The sequence below is a fragment of the Etheostoma cragini genome, chromosome 6 (assembly GCF_013103735.1).
Source record: "Etheostoma cragini isolate CJK2018 chromosome 6, CSU_Ecrag_1.0, whole genome shotgun sequence".
In the NCBI taxonomy this organism is placed as follows: domain Eukaryota; kingdom Metazoa; phylum Chordata; class Actinopteri; order Perciformes; family Percidae; genus Etheostoma; species Etheostoma cragini.
In genome coordinates, this window is record NC_048412.1 from 1,124,235 (window position 1) to 1,151,411 (window position 27,177).

At 40.9% G+C, this 27,177-nt stretch overlaps 1 protein-coding gene and 1 long non-coding RNA gene across 3 annotated transcripts in view; one reads left to right on the forward strand and one right to left on the reverse strand.

Moving 5' to 3' along the window:
• Positions 1-27,177, forward strand: part of tsnare1 (T-SNARE Domain Containing 1) — a 125,288-nt gene that overhangs the window by 14,619 nt on the left and 83,492 nt on the right. For both annotated transcript variants that reach the window (XM_034874751.1, XM_034874750.1), the window contains exons 2-3: positions 14,250-14,371; positions 27,049-27,126. In XM_034874751.1, the coding sequence (XP_034730642.1) occupies positions 14,287-14,371; positions 27,049-27,126 (163 nt within the window). In that variant the 5' untranslated portion in view covers positions 14,250-14,286. The remainder of the gene's footprint in view (positions 1-14,249; positions 14,372-27,048; positions 27,127-27,177) is intronic.
• Positions 14-19,620, reverse strand: LOC117946534. Its single transcript, XR_004657047.1, has 3 exons — positions 19,604-19,620; positions 10,685-10,688; positions 14-88 (listed from the first exon to the last, which is right to left on the reverse strand). It is a non-coding gene; the product is annotated as an uncharacterized LOC117946534 (long non-coding RNA).

A 27,177-nucleotide genomic window follows, 5' to 3' on the forward strand; every position in this document is an offset into this window, starting at 1 on the left:
TGGGAAGTTGTTGCACATACGTGGTGCATTAAAAACTGAACGCTGCTCCTCCATGTTTAGTTCTGACTGCGGGGATGGGAAAGCAGAGCTTTGGTAGATGCAACACTCCCATGTCAGTCACACACGCTTCAGTTCTTTCTAGCGGCTGAGGCGTTTCACTCACTGCAAAGGCCACCTCACTCAGCGCCATCTCCTCTGTTGAAGGTGTCTCTCTCAGCTTATCAGTTCCCAGACGGAGCAGCCGTCTCTATGGTTTCCACACCCAATTAAGGAGGTTGTTCCAATTAGTGAGAGGTAGGAGCATGAAGACACTGGCCTCAGCCCGTGTTAGCAACAACCTCCAGTCACTGAACTGTCAGAGCCATCCACTTTGGTCTCTTACTTCATCATCGTCCTGACAGTCATTTGTACAGCAGAGGGTGTGGTATGAGCTTAACAGTGCTTCACTCTGCCCGCATGTTGGAGTTGCTGCCAAATTGGCACTGCAGAGATATAGACAGTAGCTATGTTTCCATCCACATGTTTTTATCCTAATTTAGTGATATTGAATGAAAAAGGCCTTACGGAAACAGTAAAATGTGATGGAAGTTCATTAATATCGACTCAGAGGAAATACGTTCGGTCTCATCGGATTTTCTCTCGATCGATATACGGCTTATGTGTTAAACGCTGATTGAAATGTTATTTTCTGGAATAAACAATGAATTGCGATTAAGTTTTAGGTTATTTTATGGTTGCAACCCGCCCCGAAATGCAGAAAAGGATGTTTTATTTAATTTCCACCCAGTAGCCATACATGGCTGGCGTCAACAAAGACAGATGGAAGTGGACGGATGAGGAGACGACAGACTTTCTGAATTTAATTTATCAGGAACTCACAAAGGAAATGACCGACAAAGGTATGGACAAGCCTGCAACGGAAGACGCTCAAACAGCGAGACATGTCTCAAAATAGGAGTCTCGCAGCGGTGCCGGAGGGACAATAAAAGACAAGTTGCATCTGTATCGTCATAGCGATGTGTTGATAGCGTTGTTTTCTCATATGTCACGATCAGCTGGAACATAAGCACTACAACCTGTCCCATATTGATCATGTGTTGGTAGTTGGCGCGACCCATTTGGTCTAGAAAAACTTTGTTCGCAAATGTTTGCTTCAATGTTGTGCGATTCCGTTTGAAAATGAATGGAAACACCTTAAAATGTCTCAAATCAATTTGATATACCAATTTGATAGCTAAACAGCATGTCATTACGCAACAGGTTTTTATTGGCTTTAAAGCCGTTTGATGGAAACACACAATCACCAGCTTTATTCACATGAGTGTTTGGAAACTTCGCTAGTGTGAGAAAAATGTAAAACATGCTTGTGGTTGTTGTTGGGTGTTTTATTGTGCTGATAGTCTTGTATTGAAAGACCTTCCTCCACAGCGCTGCAGAGGAGGGTTGAGAGAACACCAGGCTCTGGTTCATTTCACTATATTTAACCATAGTCCTCAGATTGGACAGATAGTCTAGCTAGCTGTCTGGATTTACCCTGCAGAGATCTGAGGACCAGGTAACCATAGTCCTCAGATTGGACAGATAGTCTAGCTAGCTGTCTGGATTTACCTTGCAGAGATGTGAGGACCAGGTAACCATAGTCCTCAGATTGGACAGATAGTCTAGCTAGCTGTCTGGATTTACCCTGCAGAGATCTGAGGACCAGGTAACCATAGTCCTCAGATTGGACAGATAGTCTAGCTAGCTGTCTGGATTTACCCTGCAGAGATCTGAGGACCAGGTAACCATAGTCCGGCAGAAAATGAGGGACATCTGGAGTTCCAATCAATTTAGACTATTGTGATGGGGATAGAATAATAATGTACATGGATTAATGTTACTAATACCTTGGCTGAAATCCAAATGCAATCCATAAATCATCAGTGACAAATCCACACAGAAGCTCCCATCAACATGTGTGAGCTAATGAAGATGGAGCAGTGTGTCCCATGTCTCTCCTCACACAGCCTTTGGCCAGACTGCCGCCAGTGTGTGCCTTCCTAGGGCCAAAGCTGTGACAGAACAACATCCTTGTTTCCATCAAAACCTCGCCTCTAACAGTTTACTTTATCCCTGCCAACCCACACATGCTATTGAAGAAGAAAAAGGGCTGCCGTAGGATCGCAAGATCTTGTTGATGACACCAAGTGTTGCGCGGGGTAAGGAAGATTAAGTGTGTGGCTGCTAACTGCTCAGCATTATTACTGCGTGTTACCATTAGCTTGTTTGCTTTGGAGCAACAGTGGCGTCATGATGTGTAATCATTGGGAAACAGATGTGCACTGGCATCTCAGCGACATTAAACACTCACACATCAGCTGCATATTGGTTTAAAGCAGCACTGAATGATAGCATAATCAGAATTTGACTTAACATAGGATATTGCAGCATCATTATGCTAAACATTTCCCTTTTCCCAGTAATGTGTGCATTGGATGCCTGGGATAGAGAGGGGGAATGACATGCAAGGCGTCAAGGGCTGAGCCTCTGTACATGTGCATGCACTCTACCAGGTGAGCTACCCAGGCACCCGATGTCAGTGACTTAGAACAGTAGATGGAATTAAATAAAAAACGTGACCAGGTGCAGTCACAGTCCGGACTCAGCAGTTTCCACAAGGTGTGTGTGCATGTGTGACCGTTGGCGCTCACATAGAGGTTTTTCTAGAAACAATTTAAGAACATGGGAGTGGAAATAAGGATAAGTACATGGCTGAGTCAACAGAGCAGGCAACAGAATGAATGCTGGCTGCAGTTGTAACGCCTACAGCATGTTTTACTGTCTTGTTTTAAACAGTGTTTTAGCTTTTGGCTTTACCTGTTCAATGGAACTTTTTGTAGAGATCAGTCTGCCAAACCAACCAGAGGCAGTATTTGATCCTCCTGGCAGACAGAGTTTCAGTCCAGAGAGTACATGTGATAGCTCAGCCTGGATGGCAGGTGCCACGGGAAGGCAGAGTTTAGTTTTGGAATAGAATGGGGTGATTTATCTCAATAATGACTCCTTTTGTGTGACAAGGCAATTTCACTGCCCAGAGGTGATTTTTTTTTTCTCTGCTCCCCAAGGCTGAAGGTTGTTTTCAAAGGGAAGCAGTGCTGATGGAATGGCCTGAGATCAGACTGGGGATGGGGGAGGAGGCTTTAGTAAACACACATGGAGCAATTCCTAAGTTTGGCTGTGTCAGCTGGAGGGGTGGCGATAAAGAGAGGGGGTGACGCTGAGCCACTCTCCCACTGGAGAGAAAGACACTGGTTTTGAGTTCATCTTTCTTCTCTTGTTCTGAAGAGGTTACTGTCGAGGGCTGAGCCTCAATACACACAGCCTTTTGATTTCCATGCTTCCCTTTGATCTTGTCATTCAAATCTGCCATGTGGCTGTGTATCTTTTATGTCTCAGAATGCACATCAAAAAGCTTGCAATCAAACCAGCAATAACTTGGTCTTCTTAGTGGTATCAGCAAAACATCCTTCAATCTCAAATTACAAGCAGGCATGGGGCTCACTCAATGTCACAGAATGCTACACTCAGGGTATTTTAGACAGATATGTTCATAACATGCCACATCTGGAGGATACTAGTGTTATTAATGTGCTACTTTGGAACAAATTTTGATGTTGGACTACATAAATGTACTATGAGCATTCAAAGTAGGGGGTAAAATTCTAAGACAAACTAACAAAAAAAGCAAACAATAGGCCTTCAACTGAATTACAGTGGAAGATGTATGCAAATGGGGAACAAAATGTTAAGCTCAATGATTTTGGAAATAACGAATAATAGTGATTTTCTGTATGCTGTAAATTATAAGAGGACACTAACAATTAAGGGTAGGTTCTAGGCACTGGGTTAGTCTTTATCCACCTGCTAAGAGTGCAAATGTCCCCACAACCCACCCCAAAAGAAATCTCCAAAATAAATCTTTTCAATATTTTTAGGCTTGGCTCCACTGAAGAGACGAAAATTGCGGCAGATGAATTCAGATCTTTGTGGAACGAGGAGGAGACTGTACCCTTTCCCACATCTATACCATCATTTGCATTAGGGCTGCACAATATGACCTCAAATTTAAAATCAATCGCAATCACGTACCCAGACCCTCTCAATAGGAAGGCCAGAGCGGCCAGATATCACTAAGAACTGATAAAGTCTGAATACCGTACCAGAGTTTTTAGGCTGCACAGTAAATAACTTCTGAATAGGATGGATGGGCAAAGGCCTCTGCCAGGGAACACCGTATGCCTTGAGGGCTGATCTTAACTCAAGGTAAAATAAAAAAGAGGAACGTGGTAGATTGGATGTGTTCTGCAAATCAGAAAAAGGTAATAAACCAACCTCGCTTAAAATGTCTTTTTGACAATGAACTCCCCTTTGTTCCCATTGTGTCCTGTTAACTGTATCCCACCAATGAGGAATGCCGTGTTATTGAATAATGGGGGAAATTTGTGCAAGTTACAAACTATATGGCAGTATGTTTCAAGTAATCTCTAAGTCTTGATCAGATGTGAGAATGTGAGATAATAGGGCCAAAGTGTAGCTGGCACTGTTTGTTGGAAACATTGGCAAAGAGAACGTCATGGAGTGACCACGGCTCTGTCATAGCACTTTCTAAGGTGTGCCAAAAAACCAACATATCTGGGTTCAACCAAGTGAGGAGGGGCCTCAATACGAAGGACCAGAGATAATATTTAAAGTTGGGAACTGAGAGACCACCTGTCTCCTTCTCCGTAGAGTAGACATCTTAAGTTGCGGCCATTTGCCTTCCAGATAAATTTAGATACTGCTGATTATAATTTACGCCAATAACAACAAGATGGGAGAGAGGTAGCATAGAACTAACAAAATGGTAACACATTTATTTTACCTACTGAGATACAGGCTTGTATCGACAGGCATGGAAGACATGTTGGGAGGGTGAAATTAGAAAGCTAATGTTAGCTGACGTGCAGCAGTCGGCCGTGTGGTCGCTCCAACCCTCTGTAGGGAGACCCATTCACAGAGAGAACAGCTCCCCCCCTTGGAAATGCACCATCGTTTTAAGCTTTTTTACACAGTTTTAAACTGTGACTGTCCTCCCCTTGCCGTACCTCAAGTCGCTGCAATTTGGCTGCTGTCCGTAGATTCTTTCATTTTTACAACTCATATTGTTTGGCTGCGTTGACTGGTAATGGTAGTGCAGTCCCTGGTTTGTCTTCTTGGATCGGGGCAATCAGACTGGTACAGACTGCCCTAATGCCTCATCCATGTTGGCAAACCAGGGCCAAGTTACTGCTGCGGCTTTTCTATCCTCAGGGACCACCTCCGTTTGTTTTTTAGTCCCTGTTAAAAGACAGAAAACACAAGAAAAATATGTTTACAGTTATGAATGCTATACCGCAACATTACGGAACGTTATACTTTAACATGGAACTATTCTCCTACATCTTAGCTTTCATTTAACGTTGCTAGAGAAGCAAACAAGGTGCAGCTTTACCTCCCATCCTGCAGCTACAACTGACCAACACATTGCTTTATAAATCTCTGCATTACTTTATTATATGCATATACAGTAATGCATATAAAAAGAGATGAAAACGCCACCGCACATTAACCCTCTGCAACCAAAAGGATTGTACAAAAGCAAAAACGGCACCTCTGATTCATATTTCAATCATTTAATGACCATAAAAGACAAAAACGTACTGATTTTTGCTGCTAAAAGCTAAAGAGATATCTTTGGGGTCTTTCTAGCCTCTACAGGTGATTTTCTATCCAGCCTGGAACTTTTGCCGTTTTTGGGGTCGTTGAGCATTAACTCCAAACTGTTACATCCAAGATTTATCCACTTGATGTCCATAATTTATCAAGTTTTTGGTCATTTCTGCTGCTATCTCCATGGCTTCTCTATCTGAATTGAACGGTTGAAACGGTTCTATAGTTGCTTCACTTCCTGCGGAGTCACATTTCCACGTTTGCATATTTAATGTAGCAGTTATTTGTTGAGCAGACACTATTCGACAACTTGAAATGTTTCGAAATCACAGGCTTCAGAATTACTGGCTGCAGAACACCAACTTTTGGAATGGTTTTAGAGTAGAAAAAACAGTGTATGAAAATGGAAGAGGTCAGGTTGGAGAAATACATAAGAAGCAGTAAATGCCTAAAATATTTCACTTAAGTGAGCTGCAAAATGATGAACTCATAATTGGATAAACTTGACACAACATGACCCTGTCAATTTCTCTGCAAGTATAATTTCAAAGTGAATATCAAATGTGCCGACTGCTCAATTTTCACTGTAATTACAGCATGATCTCTCACTTCTCTGCAGGAAACTTCCTGAAAAATACCAAAATATTCTCAAGATATTTCCTGTCTTGGAAATGATAGGAAACTGACGCACCTGCATATTGATTTGCATAATAAATGCATAGAAGCTAACTGCTGCAAATAGGGAGGGTAATCATCTCAATCATACAGTATGTTTTGGAGAAATGTCAGCAATATTGTAAAGCATATGCAATTAAAACAAAGTTTACCAGTCTGCGCCTGTTTGGTTCCGTCCTCCGCGAGGCGCCATACCACACCAGGAGCGTCTCGGACGCTGATCTTCTTCCCAGCCCGACTCGCACATTAGATTGTCTCTACAATACTTTACAGAGCAATCACGTGTTTAGGAGCTAGCATCTACCTACACTGCCTCTCTTTAAAAAGAGACCTGACGCGTACCTTTGGAGAAGCAGAGAGCAGCTTCAGGCAAACTTCTAGGACTGACTTGTTTGGCCGATGCAGCGCAGACGCATGTGGTGGAAAACAGCGGATAGTTTTCCCAGTTTTTTTTTAAGCATATCTTCAGTGCAGCTCCGGGCTCTTGCTGCCTGCCTGCTGGCTGCTCTCGGCTCCTCCTTTTTTATCTTTTTTTTTTTTTTTTTTAAATGTATCTATGCTTTGTCTTCATTTTATACTTACACACACAACTCCATCACACTTATGGTACATGCCCATTAATCTGGTCTAATTGGGTGTGTTTTGGTTTAATAACACATTTTTGTAAAACTTTATCTCAGTGAGTCTCCTCTTTGTTGCGGCTTAAGAGCCGAGTAATAACAAATGCAAGAGTTCCTGGGTTCAATACCGGACGAGCCAGCCTATTTCTCATGAGCACTCTTAGTGGAAGTGCATTCACAGTGCATGACTGCTCCGTGTGATTATAGTGCAGCTATTGCTGCTGTTGGCTACACAACTCTCGCTCAATCCTAAATATATAAAAAAAATTCTCATAAGTCACTTAGGAACAAAAACATGGAAAATTGGGTACAGGGTTAAAAATACAAACTTTTTCTTTAAAGTAATTATTAGGTAAAAGAAATGTTTGCACAGCTTTCCAACAATCAGTTGTGTCCCTGGTGTGTCCAAAGAATCCAAAGTACCTTTGTGTAACGCTAAACGGACTTGCAACTTAGTGTCTGTCGGTCTATTTTTTTCATACAATACTTTCCACCTCCACATTCTTACAGTTAAGTATTTACACAGGGCTCTCAAGTGTCACACATTCACCTTGAGACACACGCATTTCAACCAGTTAACACACTCACACGCCGCTGCTTCTATTGTACACTACAGGCATTAGATTAGATTTGCTATCATCACAAAACCAGCAGGATTTTAGAAAAGATCGCTATGTAGGCAAAATGTTATACACTAACAGTGGTTTGCATTTGACTTTCTCCCTTGACGGACAGAGGCGTAAAAACTTCCGTCATAGGCTATGTGTGAACACTGCTGCTGCAGGACTATAAGCGTTAATCACATGGTCATTAATGTCCTCTGCTCTTGTGTTTTAACGTGAAAATTAAATGAATAGACTGTAGAAAGGATCTTCGCGGAGCACATGAACACATGAACACATTTTTAATAGTTAAATCAAAAGACGTGTTGATGTCAGCTGATATTTCCCCACATTGTAGGTTATATTAATAATTTAAAAAAAATCGTATGTTGCATTGAAATGTTATGATTAAGTTCTGCAAGGTCTGCAATCCTCTGTATGTACGGTAACATTATGTAGCCTACTTTGAGAATTTGTTTGGGTCCAATGTAGGGGTTGCAGGGGGTGCTTTTAATGGTTCTTATTACAAAAGTCAGTCAGGAATAGGCGTCTTTTGAAATATATAAAGCTTTCTGCAAACTGTGTGGGCTAAAACACAAGCCTAATTCTCCTTTAGAGTACTTCACAACATTTACAATCAGGTAGGCATACTCATGAAAATCCTTCTTATAAGTGGATATAATGTACCAGACGCCACTAAATTTGGGCTTGTATGGCCCAAAAAAAAAAGTCACCCTAAACCAACCTATTTTTCCAAGAATATACAGTACATCACCTTTATTTATTCAGGAAGGGGAAATTTAGAGCAAGCTCTCATTTCCAAGGACGTCCTGATTACATGCCATAAACAATTACAGTAAATATAAAATTACTAGAAATACTAATATTCAAGAGGCAGTTCCATTACACAGTACACACATCAAAGAATTACAGAATGTTAAACAAGCCAAAGTTAGTCAAATCTGAATTCAGAATACATGGACTCATAAAGAAGACAATTAAAATGATTAAATGGAATCAGGCTGTTCAGTTTTATTAGAATCTGCAGGTTATTCCATTTATATGGAGCGTAACGTAATGCAGTTTTGCCTAATTCTGTCCTAACAAATGTAATATTTAGGGCCGAGGAATCACTAGTGCGAGTGCCATAATGATACAGTTTTGAATTCAGCAAGCTTGTTAAATACACAGTGCATACAATATGCTCGCTGGATGTGTGGTTGTGATGTTTTTTTGTATAGAGGCAGTGATTGTGGTAATAATTGAAGTGCCAACACATTCTGACTCATGTCGCGTCAACAGCGAGGCCTGCTCAGGTGCTTTTACAGTATTAGATACAGATACAGTATAAGGGGACCACTAAGGTCTATCTAAAAGAGAACAGTAAGTTCTGTATAAAAGAGAATTCAGATACAGGATTAGGGGACCACTAAGGTCTATATAAAAGAGACTTCAAATACAGTATTAGGGACCACTAAGGTCTATCTAAAAGAGACTTCAGATACAGGATTAGGGACCACTAAGGTCTATATAAAAGAGACTTCAAATACAGTATTAGGGGACCACTAAGGTCTATATAAAGAGACTTCAGATACAGTATTAGGGACCACTAAGGTCTATATAAAAAAGGCTTCAGATACAGTATTAGGGACCACTAAGGTCTATAAAAAAGAGACTTCAGATATAGTATTAGGGACCACTAAGGTCTATAAAAAAAGAGACTTCAGATATAGTATTAGGGACCACTAAGGTCTATATAAAAGAGACTTCAGATACAGTATTAGGGGACCACTAAGGTCTATATAAAAGAGACTTCAGATACAGCACATCATCACACACCTCGTCGAGAACATGTTTAAACATTTCAGTTTTGAACAACAACAATATTAACGGTTACTTAAATCTAGAAATATTGAACTCAGCCTTCAAAAAATCCATATTAGTCAACACCGCCCCTGAACCCATGCACACACACACACGCAGTCCCGCCACAGGCTGGCCCTTGCTTGTTTGTGATAAATGCAGCATTTGTGTCCAGGCTATGGGCTTATTTCTGCTCAGCTGCCTGCTCTGGCTAAGCTAAGCCCTGTGTTGCTGATAATGACAGCTGTGAAAGGAATGGGGGACTGAATGAAAACCAGTGGGGGTGGGGAGTAGCTGTGGTTTCAATCACTTTGCCCTGCCAGGCCTGTATTCACGAGCGTTCTGTGTCCCGCAGTGTCACACAGGGGTGCACAGCGCTCCACCTCGCTTCTACTCTGTTTACCAGTGTAAGGGCCTTTTTTCCTCTAGAAGTGAGGACTGTCTCCATTTAACAGGGGCATTTCATGTGCTTGAAAAACATTTCACCACCCGTGATGTGCTGTACAATTTAAGCTTCAACTCCATTCTGACAGCTGGCTGTCTTTTTGCCTTTTATGGACAGTAGCAAGCACAGATTTGGAGATATTGGTAACAAATAGTGGTATATACAAATACCAGAATTGAAAAGGCATCCTATACAGCCTGAATTGCTGGTACCGGAAGGTACTGGTGTTTAAGTAATTTAGCCCAGAAGAAAATCTACGTTAAAGTAGTTCATTTATGTTCTTTTGGCCTTCATGACTCACTGTCAAATTGGATAATAAAAGAAATATCTGTGGCGTTCATTGTTTGTTTCATGTTTCAAAAAGAGTTTAACCTAACACCAGATATATGAATCATATCTCATCCATACAGGGATCGTAGTTACATCATAATACAATTAATGACAAACTGGTATCAGATCAGTACTCGGTATTGGCCAAATTGGAATTGGTATTGGGAATCAAAATCTCTAATAACCAATGAACTTCTAAGATCTAAAGAATCCACAGCTGACCATGGTGTATAGCTTGTCGGGAAGGTTGTAAAAAAATAACCTAAAGTTAGGCAAAATGCTTGCGAGGGAAAAGCCAGCATGGTCTTCTTCAGTGGTGTGTGACGGCCACCATTGCTCGCTCAAAACAAAATAGCGGACGTCATAGACAGATCATCCAATCATCCAAAGTCACTCCCAGCAGACCTTTGGGTCTAGCAGACCTGTCTATTTCAATTCAATTTATTTATAGTATCAAATATCAAGAGTAATGCAAAATCATTGAATTGAACATGTAACTAGACATACCCCGTCTAATGGGTAAAAGCTTTATCTGATCCGCTGGAAGTGGTTAGGTTTGGGCATGAGTGGGGATTGGTTAGGGTAAGGGTAAGGGTAATAGTCTCGCCTTGCCAGACCTTCCTCCACAGCACTGCGGAGAGGAAGGTCTGACTAGTCCAAACAACATTCCTGTATGGGAGAAAACGTGCTCTGGTTTATTGGAATTTCTTTAAACCAATTTGAATCCTCATGGTCGGTGCTAAGCTTCGCATGAAGCCGCTGCAAAACAGACTTGGGAAGGAACCGGTTTTGGTGGAACATTTCTGTTTAAAAGTAGTTTTAGTCATCAACAGAAACTTGGATTAGCCAGATAGTCTAGCTAGCTGTCTTGATTTACCCTGCAGAGATCTGAGGACCAGGTAACCATAGTCCTCAGATTGGACAGATAGTCTAGCTAGCTGTCTGGATTTACCCAGCAGAGATCTGAGGACCAGGTAACCATAGTCCTCAGATTGGACAGATAGTCTAGCTAGCATTCTGGATTTACCCTGCAGAGATCTGAGGACCAGGTAACCATAGTCCTCAGATTGGACAGATGGTCTAGCTAGCTGTCTGGATTTACCATGCAGAGATCTGAGGACCAGGTAACCATAGTCCTCAGAAACCAACACAAAGAAAGCAGAAGGAAATGGACATGGGCAAAATCGACATGCATCTAGTGGAATTTCCTGCGACACAGGAGCAATCCCTGTAGTGGAACGACGTGAATATAGACTAGGGTAAGAATACCAGGGTGAAGCAATCAGAGGCAGAACAAGTCATGCCATGATACATGTTTGATCGGATACGCTATATGAATGTATGTACAGTATGTATTTATGTATATATGAAATGTATATAATTCTGCCTCTGATGGGCTAACCCTGGAATTCTTACCCTTACCCTAACCAATCTCCACTCTTCATGTGTAAACCTGACCCACCAACCATTCTAGCAGATCTGATTCAGGATCTACCTGCTAATGCTGATGACATGACAGGGAAAGCTTTGTCACTATAAGCAGGGATGATGCCATCATGTGCATGAGTAGTGGGACAGCATTATACTTGTTTTATGTTTCATCACCCTTAAATGATCTAAGTGAATAACCAGAGAAATGGATGATTCTTCACAGTGGTGAAGGGTAAGGTTATCCAAGTGTGTGTGTGTGTGTGTGTGTCCATGGGTGTGTGTCTTGTGTGCAGATGGCGGTGGTGCATGTCCACACTTCAGAAGGATGTGAGGCGCGGTCACTGGGCTTGAATTTGAGCAGAGCAAAGATTGTTTATGGACTGCCAAAAGTAATTAGTGTCTACTCTCCAGAAAAATTAATCGGATTAAACCTTCTCGTGGCCCAGTGAATCTGTCCCCCTGTAAGGGCTGGATACTGAATCTCTGGCTTCTCCTCTGTCCCGCTTCTTACCCACAATGCCAGTCCTATGGGTCGGATTCACTGGCTTCAACACAACAATGGGCTGCACAATGACTCTGGAGTGTAATCACATTCTCCTGCTTGTCTGAATGCTTGTCTTTCACGGTTGGGAAAGAGCATTGGCCACTTGACCGTTTACATATTTTGACCTTTGATAGACATGCAGAAGTGCTGAGAGTGGTGTGTTGATTACAGTTTCATCTGTGTGTCTCTGGCCGCGGGTGAAACACATGTTCACATGATGAGATGACCTTTCGGCCAGTATTCAGATGGGTGTTCTGTTACCTCCTTGCCTCTCCTCATCACATCCTAAAGAGGATGAATCCAAAATATGGTCTGGGGTCTTTAGCTCCAGCATGCTTGATGCCTCCAACCAAGGCTGTAGTCAAGTCCACCTTTGTCGAGTCCAATTGCAGGACTAGTGAAGTCAAAACCAAGTCCATAGACGTTCAAGTCCAACTTGAGACCGAGTACAAATGATGACAGTCAAGACTGAGACAGAAAAACAGAAGTCTCTTTATGACTACTGTTCATTGTTTAGGTGATGTGATGAGAGAGGCAGTCTATCTTCTATTTTAAGATGATCTTTTTGCTTTATTATAATTTTTGGATAAAAAAGGCCAGTGCAATCCAATCCAGTCCAATATTGTTTTTCTGACCAATCTCAGCAATCGTTTTGTTAGTTTAGAAAAAAAGCATATAGTGCTGGACTCGGTTGAGACCAGCTAGGATATTTGGCAAGTCCAAATCCGAAACAAGTCAGAGTCCAAATGCCAACGAGTCCAAGACAAGTGGGAGCCAACAGAAAAATGTCTCTTTTCGAATCAGAGTCCAAACTCAAGTACTCAGAAATACAACTATATATTAGATTGTAAGACCTTGACATTGCTCCCAATACATTCATCATGTCTAAATACGATTTGTTCACAATTGACCAATCACAATTGTCTCTGGCGGCGCTAAGCTGTGGACGCAGCAACAGTGGCTCCGCAGGATAGTCTCGGGAAGGAACTTGTTTTGGATGGAACATTTGCTCCCTGCAAAAGAAAACGCCTCATTCAATATAAATGAAATTAACTGTTGACACAATTCTGAAACGTGATCTTTTCAAATCGACTGATACTAGTTACACCTCATTATCTCTTACCAGTGTATCTCAGTGTGTACCTCGTCCACAGAAAATCCCAAGTTCCCAAATGTCCAAATTAGAGAGGAAATGCCCTGAACATATTCTTTGTAAATATTACAACTATTCCCCGATCCACATTTTGAAAGTCTGGATGGCTGGGTCGAATTCTTTTCTTTTTGTTTCCAGAAACCAGCATTTATTAAGGAATGACTATTATAAGTTCAATTAATTGTCAGCGTTCCAGACTAGTGCCCTCTTGACTTCAGTCATTTGATTACTTTCCTCATTCTTACCATGCACTTCACTTAAGGTGAACAGCCAATCAGAGTGATCCCTCTCACCAATATGGCCAATGCTCATTCTGAACAAAGGCTAAAGGGGGTCTATGGGTTGCAACAGAGCTTGGTGTGTCAGCACCTTACTACCTAATAGATGCTAACTCAAACAACCCTAGATTGAAAACTACTGAAATATTATGATATCTATGTTTCAAAAGATGATCCACATAAGGTTGTTTGCTAATGTGCTACCATGTCTCTTGGCAGCTCTATTTAAAGTCATTGATTTAAAGGCTTAAAGAGAAGTATATTTTGTGGCATGTTTGCTTGTTTTTGACAAAATAAAATATTTGGTGGCTGCTAGAAATTCAAGCTCGCCCAGATTTAAGCATTAGAATGTGGGTGTTGTTAAAGATTTTACACACATACTGTATTTTATGGTAAGAAGTGGACCCGCCCTCTTCTAGTAATGTTACCTGTACAGGAATTATTTCTACAACAGCATTGAACAAATCATGCTGACTTTCTTCTCTGACTGTCAGTGTTGTGAGTGCATTTATTTTAAGACTTAGCAAAGTAGAAAATAAATAGTTTTATTGATTGGATTCTTGTTATTGTTTTTTCCCCAGGCGCCTGCAGCTGACACACCCCCAACCATCAGGCAGAATGTCGTATGGGTCTATTGACGGAGACTCCTTTGGCAGTCGCAACCCATTTGGAGGTCCTACGAGGCAGGGCTACCAGCCAGTAGGTAAGAACAAACATAGATTCCTTCAGGACTTTATGAAAATGTAATTTTATGATGCCTTTAAAACGGTCCTATATGCAGTATTTTACAACAAAGGTTATCACTTTAAATTGAAGACATTGGCCTAATTACTATAAAAGAATAAGACAATTGCCAAGATGATTTTTTTTGTTACTACCCCTTCAGTGCATTCAGTTCTGGTGAAAGGCAGGAGTTGTCAACTTTTCTATCTTCTATCTTTAACTATCCTGTCAATGATTATAGCCAACATTGGTAACTTCTCAGTGCGTAATCTTTTGGTACGCTGTACTGGGAACAGTGCTTTCTGACAAGGTCTGGGACAGGACCCTAAACGTCAAACTCTGCTGGGAATCTACTGGTCAAGACAGTCAGATGTAATCCAAAAATCACCAGAAACCGCCAGGATTTAAAATCACGGTCTTCAGTTAAGTTCTACATCACAATTGGACAAAGTGTAGCCTCCTGTTCAAGGAAGTGTGTAGTGTACAGAAACGGAATCAACACATTCTCACTCCCGTTGCGTGAAGAAGCGACCCCCGGTCAGGTGTCTTTGGCGTTTCGTTATTGACACAAAAAGTCTGAGTAGGATTACAGGGTCCAGTTTGAAAAATATCAAAATCCCCCTTCATGCTAGACGATTTTCCAATCATGATTGAGGTAGCGTGCATATAAGACATATTAGAAATTCATTAGTTGAAGAATAAAAAAGGAAATGTTAGAGGAAAGAAGCCTTTTGTATTGAACGTCATATCATCACTGTGAATAACAGAAGCACTCAAGTGTTTTAAATAGCAGCTGAAGTCCAATGAAAGCTTGCATGAATTTGCGTACCCACACACCTACTCACCAGCAGTTCATCAGAGTCAAGTGTTCCAGTGATCACAACACAATTACCATTCATAAATACTTATTCATGCAATCAAACCTACATGTAAATGAGAACAAATACACTCAAATACAACAATTACATGGAAAGAAAAGCACAAAAAAGTGCTCTACAAACGTGAAAATATGTGGCTCATCTCTATGTTTATGAACCCACCCTTTCCTACCAATTAAATAACAATTCCCACTGTGTGTGTGTGTGTGTTTGTGTGAGTGTGTGCACTCTTGTGCAGAGGTCAAATCTTTTCATAAGGGTTAAGCAGTGTAAAAAGACGCTTTATTGAATTTGATCCTGTCACTGCTTTTATTAGCCTAGTAATGGGATAGGAGCAAGACAGCCCCTGAGGCAAAATTTGTTTCCAGCCAAACTGGAGGCGTGTGTGTGTGTGGGTGTGTGCTGGTCTGTGTAGGTGTGTGTGTGTGTGTGAGGGAGAGAAAAAGATTGATTTGCATAGATTAATTGATTGACATAGATTTTGTGATAAATAGATCGCAAGGACAATTCTAGCATCACCAGACCTTCCTTCACAGCACTGCAGAGGAGGGTCTGGCTAGTCTACACAGCATTCTGGGATAGGAGAAAAACATGCTCTGGTTTATCAGCATCTCTTCAAACCAATCACAATCATCTTGGGTGGTGCTAAGCACCGGACGGAGCAACTTGAGGAACTTGTTTCGGTGGAAGACGTGTACGTTCAGGAGTAGTTTTAGTCGTCAACAGAAAATTGGACAGATTGGACAGGTTCTCTAGCTAGCTGTCTGGATTTACCCTGCAGAGATCTGAGGACCAGGTAACCCTAGTCCTCGGATTGAACAGATAGTCTAGCTAACTGTCTGGATTTACCCTGCAGAGATCTGAGGACCAGGTAACCCTAGTCCTCGGATTGAACAGATAGTCTAGCTAGCTGTCTGGATTTACCCTGCAGAGATCTGAGGACCAGGTAACCATAGTCCTCAGATTGGACAGATAGTCTAGCTAGCTGTCTGGATTTACCCTGCAGAGATCTGAGGACCAGGTAACCATAGTCCTCAGATTGGACAGATAGTCTAGCTGTCTGGATTTACCCTGACTTCTTAACTTTTCATTTAACACTATCCTTTGATGTTTTCAATTTTGCGAATACCTTTTTGAGTATGAATGAATGACTGCAAAACTGACATGTCATCAGCCTCAGCTGAGCAAATGTTAGTATGCGAACACTAAATTAAGATGGGGAACATTAAAAACATTATACCCGCGTAAAATCATTACGTTAGCATTGCCGTTGTGAGCCTGTTAGCATGCTGGCATGGCTTAAAATTCAGGGTGTATTTCTCTTTTTGTTAAGGATTTAAATATTTCCAGCTTAGGTGGCTGCTAGAATTTTGCTGGATTGTTTAAATTTTTCTTAATTTCAATGAATAAATGTCATCAGAAACACTGCAAAATGAAACAATGCTAAAATCTACACATGCACGCTTCAGTGCAGGTTTAATACAAGGATTCTCATGATTCACATGTCGATGTGCATTCTTTGTTCATATGCTGAGTGTGTATGCAGCAACGTGTTTCAGGCAACCACAATCTTAGTCAATTTGTAAAAAAAAAAAATTACCGAACATACGATTTAGTGCAATCCACTGCTGTTAGTGTTAAGCTTCATTTAGTAAAGCCTCAGGTCTTTTCTGTAATGTAGTCATTGTTTTCAATAAAATAGTTCATATACCTTACTGAATCCAGCCATCACGCGCCACACCGTCATATCCTGCACCACCCACTACCAAGTAACTTCTCAACCTGGTGGAAACACTGATGTGTCCAGTCACCATCGACTGAATAGGCCCCTTATCGATCGGCTTTGTACTGAGCATTAATAGCAGTGTATACAGAATGTATGTTTTGGGAGTTGCTTGCACAAGCCATTATGCTGCACAGATACACAGTGACGGAGGATGTGTCAGAGGGAAAAATAAACATCACATATGATTTTTGTCTGTGGACTCCAACATTCTGTACTGATGTGTGCCCTCCAATATTCCCTTTCACTCATTCTGACAGCCAGCTTCTCTCTCCCAGTCTTCTCTATAGTGGGCCGACAGATGGGAGCCTCAGCCACCAGAAAGGGGGGTCTTTGATCACAGTGAAGCCTGGGTACATTATGAGGGATGTGGGTGGTGGTGATGGTGGTGGTGGTGGGGGTAGAGCAGGAGCCTGTCAGATTTGCCGTCTGTTGCTCAGGCTGATCTGAAGGGGAGCTCAGGAAATGATCAAAGCCCAGGTTAAGTCTCTAACAGAGCTGTCTTTTAGGCTAATCTCTCTCCTCCCTCTCCCGGCAAAAAAACTCTCAACCCTCCACTCTGAGGGGCGGCGTGTCACTTCCAGCACAGTGGAGTGTCTCATTCAGGATGACAGGACAACACAGCTTTAATATCAACACATATTGATATGCCATACGCTGTTTTTATTAAAAGCTGTATTGAACATGAAACGGTGAAAAAGCTCGCTATTTCATGCTTGACAGTTTCGCCCAGAGTTCTCATAGTATGATTGTAAAACCATGTGTGTTTATAGTTTTGTAGGTATTTTAAAGTAATTGAGAGCCTTTGTTACACACATGAGATCCACTGTCTTGCTTTTGCCGCCCAATTATTCAAATCCAAGTGACAAGTCAATTTTATTGATATAGCCAAATATCGCTAAGGGTTTTTGGAGCGTAAGTAAGTAAGTTGTGAGAATGAGTGGCATATGTTTGGCAGTTGATTTAAAAATTCAACAATCTTTGCGCAGAGTCACTTACCGCAACTTTAACCGTTGTGTTGTCTTCCATCGCCGTGGAGTTGTTGATTGCGTTGTTTTTTCCCCCTTTTTTTGATGCTTTTGACATCTTTTTTTTTTTAAAGCGTTTTGGTTTAAAAAAAGCAGAAATTAGAAATATTTTTGACTTTTAGTGAAGATTTGAGGATGTTGAGTGGATCACAGACTGTCAAAGTTTACGGTTTTGAAACCATTCAAACTCAAAAACATAGTTTTTTGTAAACGCTATAAGAATGAATCAAAAAAAAAAATTATGGAAATTATCAGAATTTCTTTTTTTTTTAAGCTTTGTATGGGTTCCTTATAACCTACTTCCATGTTATTTTTTTGAGCCATTTGGTAGAAAGAACCCATATTTCTGATATTCTAAACTTTAAAAAAAAGGTCTAAATGAACATTACCTTGAGTCCCACCTGGTTCTCTGAGCAGACGGCAGAGTGCACAGTGTGGGACTTGACCCTTGATGAGTCCATATTAGTTCCCTGTGAGGAGCTCCGTTAAAACATAGCCCTGATTCTTAATCTCCACACTGGGTGTCACAGGGCTGGGATGAGTGCTTGCTAATCATCAGTAATGTGGATGTAATGACTGAATGGGTAAAGGCAAACAATAGCACAGCTAGAACAGTCTTATAAGTTCAAAAAATTAAATCACTTTCTGTAACGCAGCCTTTAAAACCAGGAAAAGACAACACTTCATATCACGATAGTACAATATTCAATATATAAGACCACATCCAGCATCATATGTCAATATTGATACAGTGTTTACTTTAAGATTTTTTTTAGCAGTGGGGACAAGTCGGTCACAAAACCCTGGAGATGTTCACCCAAAGGTGATATCTGTGAGCTCCATATGTGTGTGTGTGTTATGTGGTGAATGTGAAGATGAACTGCTACCTCCTCTCTCAGCTCTACCCACTGAAAGGACATAAGAGGAGGAAATAGAGGTCTGACGTCATGTTGTCGGAGCTTATCAATATTCATGAGCTGGGTAAAGGATGCTGATAGCCAGGCTCTCATTGGCTAGCCAATCAGAGTCAAGCAGCTTAGCTGGTTGAATATTAATGAGAACTGGCCCAAATGGAGCTGAGTCTTCTTGCAGGCTTTCTTTACCCTGCTAGAATGGCTTGAAATACGTCGTACATCACGTCATGAAATACGTGCGGCAGGGCACCTCGACTCGGAAAACGTTTCGACAAAAAACTCCTTCTCAACTGTACGTGGAGTTAAACTGAAAGGCCCCAATAACCTGGGAATAGTTCTGCTTGTTAATTTGCAATGTGAGCGGCAGCCTATGGGAGGAGCAGTATGTCTGCAGGATCGTTTAAAGGCAACCGTAGCTGCACTGTGTGTCTGCCCTATTTCTGTTACCGTGGCGGCAGAAGTGTTGCCATGGGGGGCCGCCACTACAAAATCAAAATAGTGGAAACACTCCAATATCAAAATTATCAATATATTGCCAAGCCCTAGTTTCAGCCCTACTTGACAACAGCATCCCACCCCACCACATCTTCTCAGTTCAAGGAGTCCCACCTGGTTCATGATGTAGCCACATTAGTTGCCTGTAAGGAGCTCCATTAAGACATAGCCTTGCTTATTAAGCTTAAATGAAGCAAGATGGTGGACGGGGTGTGACAGGGCTGTGATGATTGCTTGCTTCTGCTGATCCATGCACTGCTGATGGGCAGTAAGCATCCAAAGTGGGACAAGTGTGAGACAGCCACGCACGGATTAACCAACTGGACAACACCATTGATCTCAAGTCCAGCCTTAAATGAGCACATTTATCGACTTTGGCTTCACCGTGCCCTCTTCTCCTTCTCTCTGAATGGCTCAGGAAACTATTAATACCACTAGGTGGCAGGACACGGCATGCTCTGTAAATCTGATCTTTGTTTGAATTTGATTGTAGAATTGTTAAATTTGTATCTGGCGGTGGAAATCTAACCTTCTGCTTCTCAGAGTAAACGCAAGTGAGCTTGGATTCCGGGAAATCTGAAGTGAATGTTTGTGTTCAACTTGAGAATACCTGTCGCTGGGAAACACCTGTTATCAATATTCTACAACATAGAGTCGTGACATTTTGTTGGATTAGAAGACAACAAAAGCACACAGCTTTTCTATGCAGGTTGTTTCTTGAATATCCATATGCATATTCATGGAAGTACAGTAGGATGTTTGATTAAGTGTTACAAAAGATTTTTTTAGCTTTTTTCATCATGAATTCACTGCATTGTGCATATAACAAGAAACAAAAAATAGCATTTGAAAAGGCAAAGTTTTGATGAATACAGCTATGCATATCATGGTCTTGTGCATCCATACTTGCATTAGGGAATTCACTCAGATTTAGAGATTCTAGAGAAACGGGCGCTATAAAATTATTTGCAGAATAAAGGTTTTTTTGTTGCACCCGGTCTACATTTGATGAAAGGTTCTGTGGACATAACAGTTTTTACGGTATGACTAATCAATGAATTGGAACTTAACAAAAGACCAAGCAAGCAAATGAAAGAAAGGAGATAATATACAGGACGTGCACCGAGGCCCAAGTCTCTGGAGTGAACAGTCAGATGCCTATTGTCAGTGTCTAAGTTAAGCATTAGAAGGTATATGTATATAATATCACATTGTAATGGAAAATCTAATTTGTTCAGCATTTGTGTCACATTGAGGAAAAGACATATCTAGTTTTTAGACGGCCAGTAAAAAGGGAATTTTCCAAGCTGCTCACTGTTTGAATTCACACAAATAAAACATGGAATTTGTTCTTGGTGAAAGAAAAAAATTGAACTCAAAGTTTGTGTTCAACTAACTGAGATTTTTTTTTTTTTTTAAGACTCCCATAATTGTAGCATTTCTTTAAATGTTCAAGCTAGATCAATTTAATGACTTAATGATTGTTATCTCTGCAAAGCGTCCCTCACACCTTGCGATTGTCTCCCGCTGAGCAGAGGAGTGAGGCAAAATTATGAGAAAACTTTTATCAAAGGAACAAAAATATATATTCACCCAAATTGGTGCATATGAACAGCGTGGTGTCCAGTCAGACCAGAACCAAGCTCTTTCTGGTTATTATTTAATGTTGGTCGGCATTTTCTGCATGCTCTTGGCTCGAGCTACATGGTAACACTGACAGAGCAGAACGCCCCCATGAGGCTGCACGTGGGGTTGATGCTGGACGGTGTGTGTGTGTGTGTGTGTGTGTGTGTGTGTGTGTGTGTGGAGGGTGGGGTGTATGTAACCCTCCTTCCAGTGATGTCAAGGTGAATCTTTGATGTATTCCTGTGGTTTCCCGTTGCTTAAAATAACTCTGCTTGTCCATAATGATATTGCTGTACCAGTTTGTGTACTGCGGCATCACTGATGTATGAAATTAAAAACTTGATGTACATCTGAGTTTAAGCAAAATAAATAGTTGCATTTATAGCTCATCAACACTGTGTGACAGCCTTCTTGAAGCTGTATTGGCAGTGGCGTTCAGTGTTCTGGTGGCCGGGTGGGACGCACCTGCAATGAGACCAACAATCAGTTCTCCAAATAACAGCTTGTTCCTTAAGGGGGGCCAGTGAGGCCGGCACTTAGAGGGCTAAGCCTGCACCCACATCCTCTGGAGTTACTGTACTAACTTCCTGTCTTCATCTTTAGAAATACTATTTAAGTAGATGTACATTTTTTATTTGCTACTTGTTAAAATGTTTGTACATTTCTTTCCTTTGTATCTTTGTATCTTTATTTTTGAACAGTTTTTCTTGTGTTCCCTCCTATTTTTTCTCGATAGTCTGTATGTGTCTCGTACATCAGATATTTTGCTGCTGTAGCGCTGCCTTTTCACAGTTTAGGATCAATAAAGTATATCTAATCTCATTTGCTTGGGTCTTAAGTTCCAAAATGTATCTTTTCTCCAGAATCGCAGACTCCACCACCATTTTCGGTTTGGGCCATCGTTTTCAAAACTGAGGTTGTAATGTCAGCGTTATGTCTTTGACAAAGGAATATTAAGCAGAAAATAACTTAAAAGATTCAAATACTTTCAAATAAATAGGTATGCAATGTTGTACATTTTCCCTGATCTACTACAAAGGAGTTTATTTTAAGGACTTGGTGTTGGTGAAATACTACAGAGAACAAAACCCAAACCTCGTCAGCTCCACCTGCAGAGCCGGCTGTTGGGATCAGGCCAGGTTCTCATTCCCCCAGTCAGCTGTTCATTGGCTAAATTGCAGATTTTTGGGAAGAGTAAAATCTGTCCCTCCTCACTGAATAGAGACAGCTGCTGACCTCAGGCAAGATGAGACAGGAGCTCTTGATTAAGTCCCTCTCTGATTTGAGAGTTTAATTGAACACGTTGCAGATACCACGTTTGTGGTATCGCCAAGCTCCTCCGTGAAGACATGATGGGAATTTATCCCTGGCGTGCTTTGGACTCACACTCATTACAGTTGAAGAAATAGTGGCACTTGGTATTGATTATTCATTGCTTAAAAAGGAGAAAAAGCTAATCAACCACACTCCCAAAGTGATCATCATCTAGCTTCAATCAGCTCACTGGAGTTTATCATGAGCAACTCGGAATATGCAAAGTGAGACCCTGCCTTAAAACTTTATTTTCCCTCATTCCCCTTCAGACACTAGTCTCACATTTTGACAAATATGATACTGTATGTAGACCAAATATTAAAAATGTAATCCCTTAAAGGACATATCTCCATGATATGGACTGACGAGGTGAAACCTAAAAGATTAAAAAGATTAAGTGAAATGAATCATAAATCGACTGCTTCGATACATCTTTACAAAATGATGGTTATTATTTTGGTAACTCTTTATTTGAAGGGGTGTGCATAAAACTGGCATGGCACTGTCATAACCGTGGCATGACACCTTTTATGAATCACATGAATCACATGAATCTGTGACTTGAGATTGAGCAAAACAATATGACCTGTCAATATCTTTGTTATGACATTTTGACAATAAGCAAGACAACATAACCTGTCATAAATATGTCATGGCTGGGTTAATTTTCAAACTTTAAGAAACCGTTGAGTCATACGTGATTGGTTTCATGAGACCTTCATGACTTTGTTATGGATAGTTTTCCTTGACCTCAAGTAAAGTGACACAATTTGGAATTTCATTAAGATGTCATGAATTTTGATCACACTGTCAAATGCTTGTGTCATGAATAATTCACGTGATCTTGAGTGAAGGGGAATCTTATGAAATGTGTTATTGAGATGTCATAAAAGTTATTAGACCAGTTTGTCACTGTAAGTACAGTACCCAGGTCACTTGGGAGTTTAAGTCCAGGGTTAAGTCCAGCCGAGGGCCCGGCTTGGACCAGTCACAGACTGGTGGCAGCATTAAAAAAGAGCTTGCGTATTTTACGAGATGGGAGTGAGAATGCGTTGAGCATCATGCTACACTGTGAATAATGGCTGTGAAATCTCCACTTATTTCCTTTAGATTTCACAGTAACACTACTGTATATGATTTTTACAGTGGAATGCTGAAAAATGTACATTACACGCTTGTCGACATGATAAAATCACAGTAGTCTAAGCATTACTGTAAAAAAAAAATCACAATATAGCTAGTATAGTACTCTAAATAGTATACTAGTTAGTTAATAGTTCACTTTTTTATCTTACGTTGTGTTTAATTGTTTTGTATTTTACAATGAATACATAAAATAGAGGAAAAAGAAGTCATAGTAACTTGCTGGACAATCGTTACAGGAAGTTACTGTAAATTTTATGTTAAATTCTTGAGTACTGAGTCCGGGCACAAATAGCTGCTGTTGACCCTCGGTCCTATCATTTTATCATATAAATTCCTACACCCTCCATAAGCATTTCCAAAATGCCTCTGCATGCCTCTGCATGGATATCATATAGGACACATTCTAAGATATGACTGTAGAAGATACATTGGTCAAACCACAGAGAGACTGCATTTATCCACAAGGGATTTAGTAAAGGCTGTGCATATCAGCAGAGCTTTGAAGTGGCTACTGATATGACCATGTTAACGTGTCGACACGTTAATGTGAGGGAGAAGTTTCAAAGCTTAAAAGCTGCTGAAACTAACCAAATCAATTACCTAACACAAGGTTACATATAAAGTCAGTAGATTAAATCAAGTAAATGCATTTCGTTTTTACTAATGTAGTTGTCTTCTACTCTTTTATCAAAAAAGCGCAGCAGTTGACAAGATACACATTTCACACACTAACTTTCTTTCATGTTTTCCGATTGTATATTCTGTGAAGAAGGCAAGAGGGGTAGGAGTAGAAAGTTTGAGTAGGAAGTATTGTGGTACTGCAAGAGATCACTGGAGATGTGGCTGTATCTATGCACCGTGGTAGTTTTAGTTTGTAGGCTAAATTTAGGGCTTGGTTAAAGCAAGTTGCTAACAACGTATTTGAAGGCTACTGTTTTTATGGAAGAAATCACATAAACTGGGGATGTTAGGTGTATGAGCCCTGGAGTCTCATGCAAAAAATGAGAAACAAATAACCGCTGTGAACGGTCTCCAGCAACTGACAGCCAACAGCCAGTTCTGGCGAGTATCCGGCAGCGGCTCCAGTTCCGGCCCAAGAACTACCTCCACGCTGTCTAGGCTAGACCTACACAGCACCTCCGCAACTCCTGTAAGCGACCGCTGTGTTGGTTTTGGATCAGAGCCAAGACTACAGTTGTTTTCACACCTACCTTGTGCTGGGTAGGTGCAACTCTGTAGCGTTTGGTCGGATAGTCCAGGTGGTATTGGCTGATTTGAAAGCAAATTTAAACTCTGACATGGACCAAATGGTACTTTTTAACAGACCAAATGGTCTGTTAAAAAACAGGGGTCTCGGTTCGCTTCCAAGTTCTCTAGAGATTGGTTCACTTTAGGTGAGCGATTTTGACCAAAATATAGGGAGTGAACCAAAAACCTAGCATTTACTAGCCTGAAGTTTCTACCTTGATCCTATACTCCTGCTGAGTTGGAGTATAGGATCCTAGCACTAAACATGTATACAAAAATATACTTTGGTCCAGTAATGTACCAGGCCACCTTCGCTGTTGCACTGGATATCCATCCATCACGCCATGACAGGTAGACAAAGTGTATGTTAGAGATGTGTTTGATCTGAGATAACATAAAAAACACGATAGGTCTTCCAGTTGAAAAATTACCCATTTCCAAATGTATCACGATGTTGTAATGCTGCTCGACTGACTGCATGCCATCATGTTATCACCTGGACGATTAGTCAGTATAACTCGGTGAATAGAGGTAATGACTTGTGATGTACATTGGTGATCTCGCAGTTCTTTCTCCAGCCCGCGCCGTAAATATGTTTTATTGTCCGGCTCTGCGTTGTCTTTTTCTTCACTGTCTCTCTTTTCATGCCAATATTTAATCCACCAAGTACAGACTTTTGAGCTTTTTCAACCTCTACATTTTATCTATACCCCTGTACTGTTGGCCACAACAGACAAAAAACCTGTGGTAATTGCAATAATTTCCGGGTGCAGTTTTTTGACAAAAGGGTGGGCGAGATGGCTTGTGCGTGCAGCTTGTACAGGTTGTGATGTTGATTTCAGGCCGCGCCGTAATGGTTCCAGGCCATTAACACTCCCTGTCACTTTCAATGACATGTGCGTTTGAAAAAGGAAAACGGCACTGCCCACAGGACTTGTACAGGAGACTCAGCTCTCCTGCTGCCAGCCGGTGGCTTAGTGCCATGCCATTTTCCCCATAATCACAGCAGTTAAATTCAGCATTAGAGGCTCTGGCAGCCTTTGATGTCCATTCAATTTCTACATGTATTAATTATAATAACAATGCAAAGTATTTCAATACAATTACTGTAAATCTACATTTTTCCCCACTAACACTAATGTAGATGTCAGGTCTTTACATGTATTTGATAAAAGTCCCCTCGTCAGCTCAGTCTGATGTAAAGTTGGGCATATTGCGTGAGCAGCACTAGTCACCATGACTGAGATGTCACATAAAATGGTGCCACTCATGCCCAGGTTCTTCCTGCACAGAGGACATAAAGGCAGCAGTTTTGCTTAATTACATGCTGCCACTTCCAAATCCTCACTTGCCAGAGTTTGCATGAATAGAAAACAATTGAGTTGAATTTTGTGAAGAAAACATCAGCACACCGAATCAATTTCCCCACCAAATGGCTTCTTGTAGAATTATTATTTTTTTACACAGTAATATGTCTCCTGTCTTGTATAAATAAAGCATCCAGATGTGTGACCACTATATCAATGTGCTTACTTTACACCTAACCTGTTTGGTTTGGTTACAATGAACAAATCCTTGGTAAAGAGCTCTTTTCCTCTTCTCCCAGGCTTTCTCAACATAACCGGCTAATTTATACGTTTCACATGTGAACAGCCATCTCAATCTTTGAGCATCATCCATATTTTACCAAATCAATATCTGCTTTTATCTTGCTAAACAAAGAGTCACGCCGTTTACAATAAAAAGGACAGGAGAAAACTAGATGGAACTCATTTTCAATTTTTTATCATTCAAACAACACATGGGACAGATCCGTTTTTCCTCCTCCACTTCATCATATCGTCCTGTTTCAACAGTCAAAGGTTACACACCAGATATTAACTGAGCACATGGAGATCTTTGCCTTTATGTATACAACATCATTTTCTGTGCCATATTCAGGTTTTATCATCATAAAAATACGCAATTTTGGCTTAAACCATATCTCATTGGCCCATTGGTCTTTGTCTTTAGCAAACATAGATTCTTTAAACAAACCAATATTCATTTAATGAATTGCACCGCCCTAATTAATGCAGGCTTAACATATGTTGGAACGGTGTCAATCCACAGTTTCGATAAAAGAAAGTGCTGAGTTTCTCCCAGTTTGTTGCTGTGTGATCCGCTCTCAGTGTCATGCTCTACTGGGCTGAGAAGTGTTTGCTGATATCATGTTTTCTCCAAAGCCACGCAGGTCAGCCCCTCAGAACTGCAAGATGTGTTTCAGGAGACCTCCTCCAACATCTTCCAGATCAACGCCAACGGTAAAAAGATCACCTCTAAATCTCTTAAACTGTCTCGGTGTGTGTATGTGT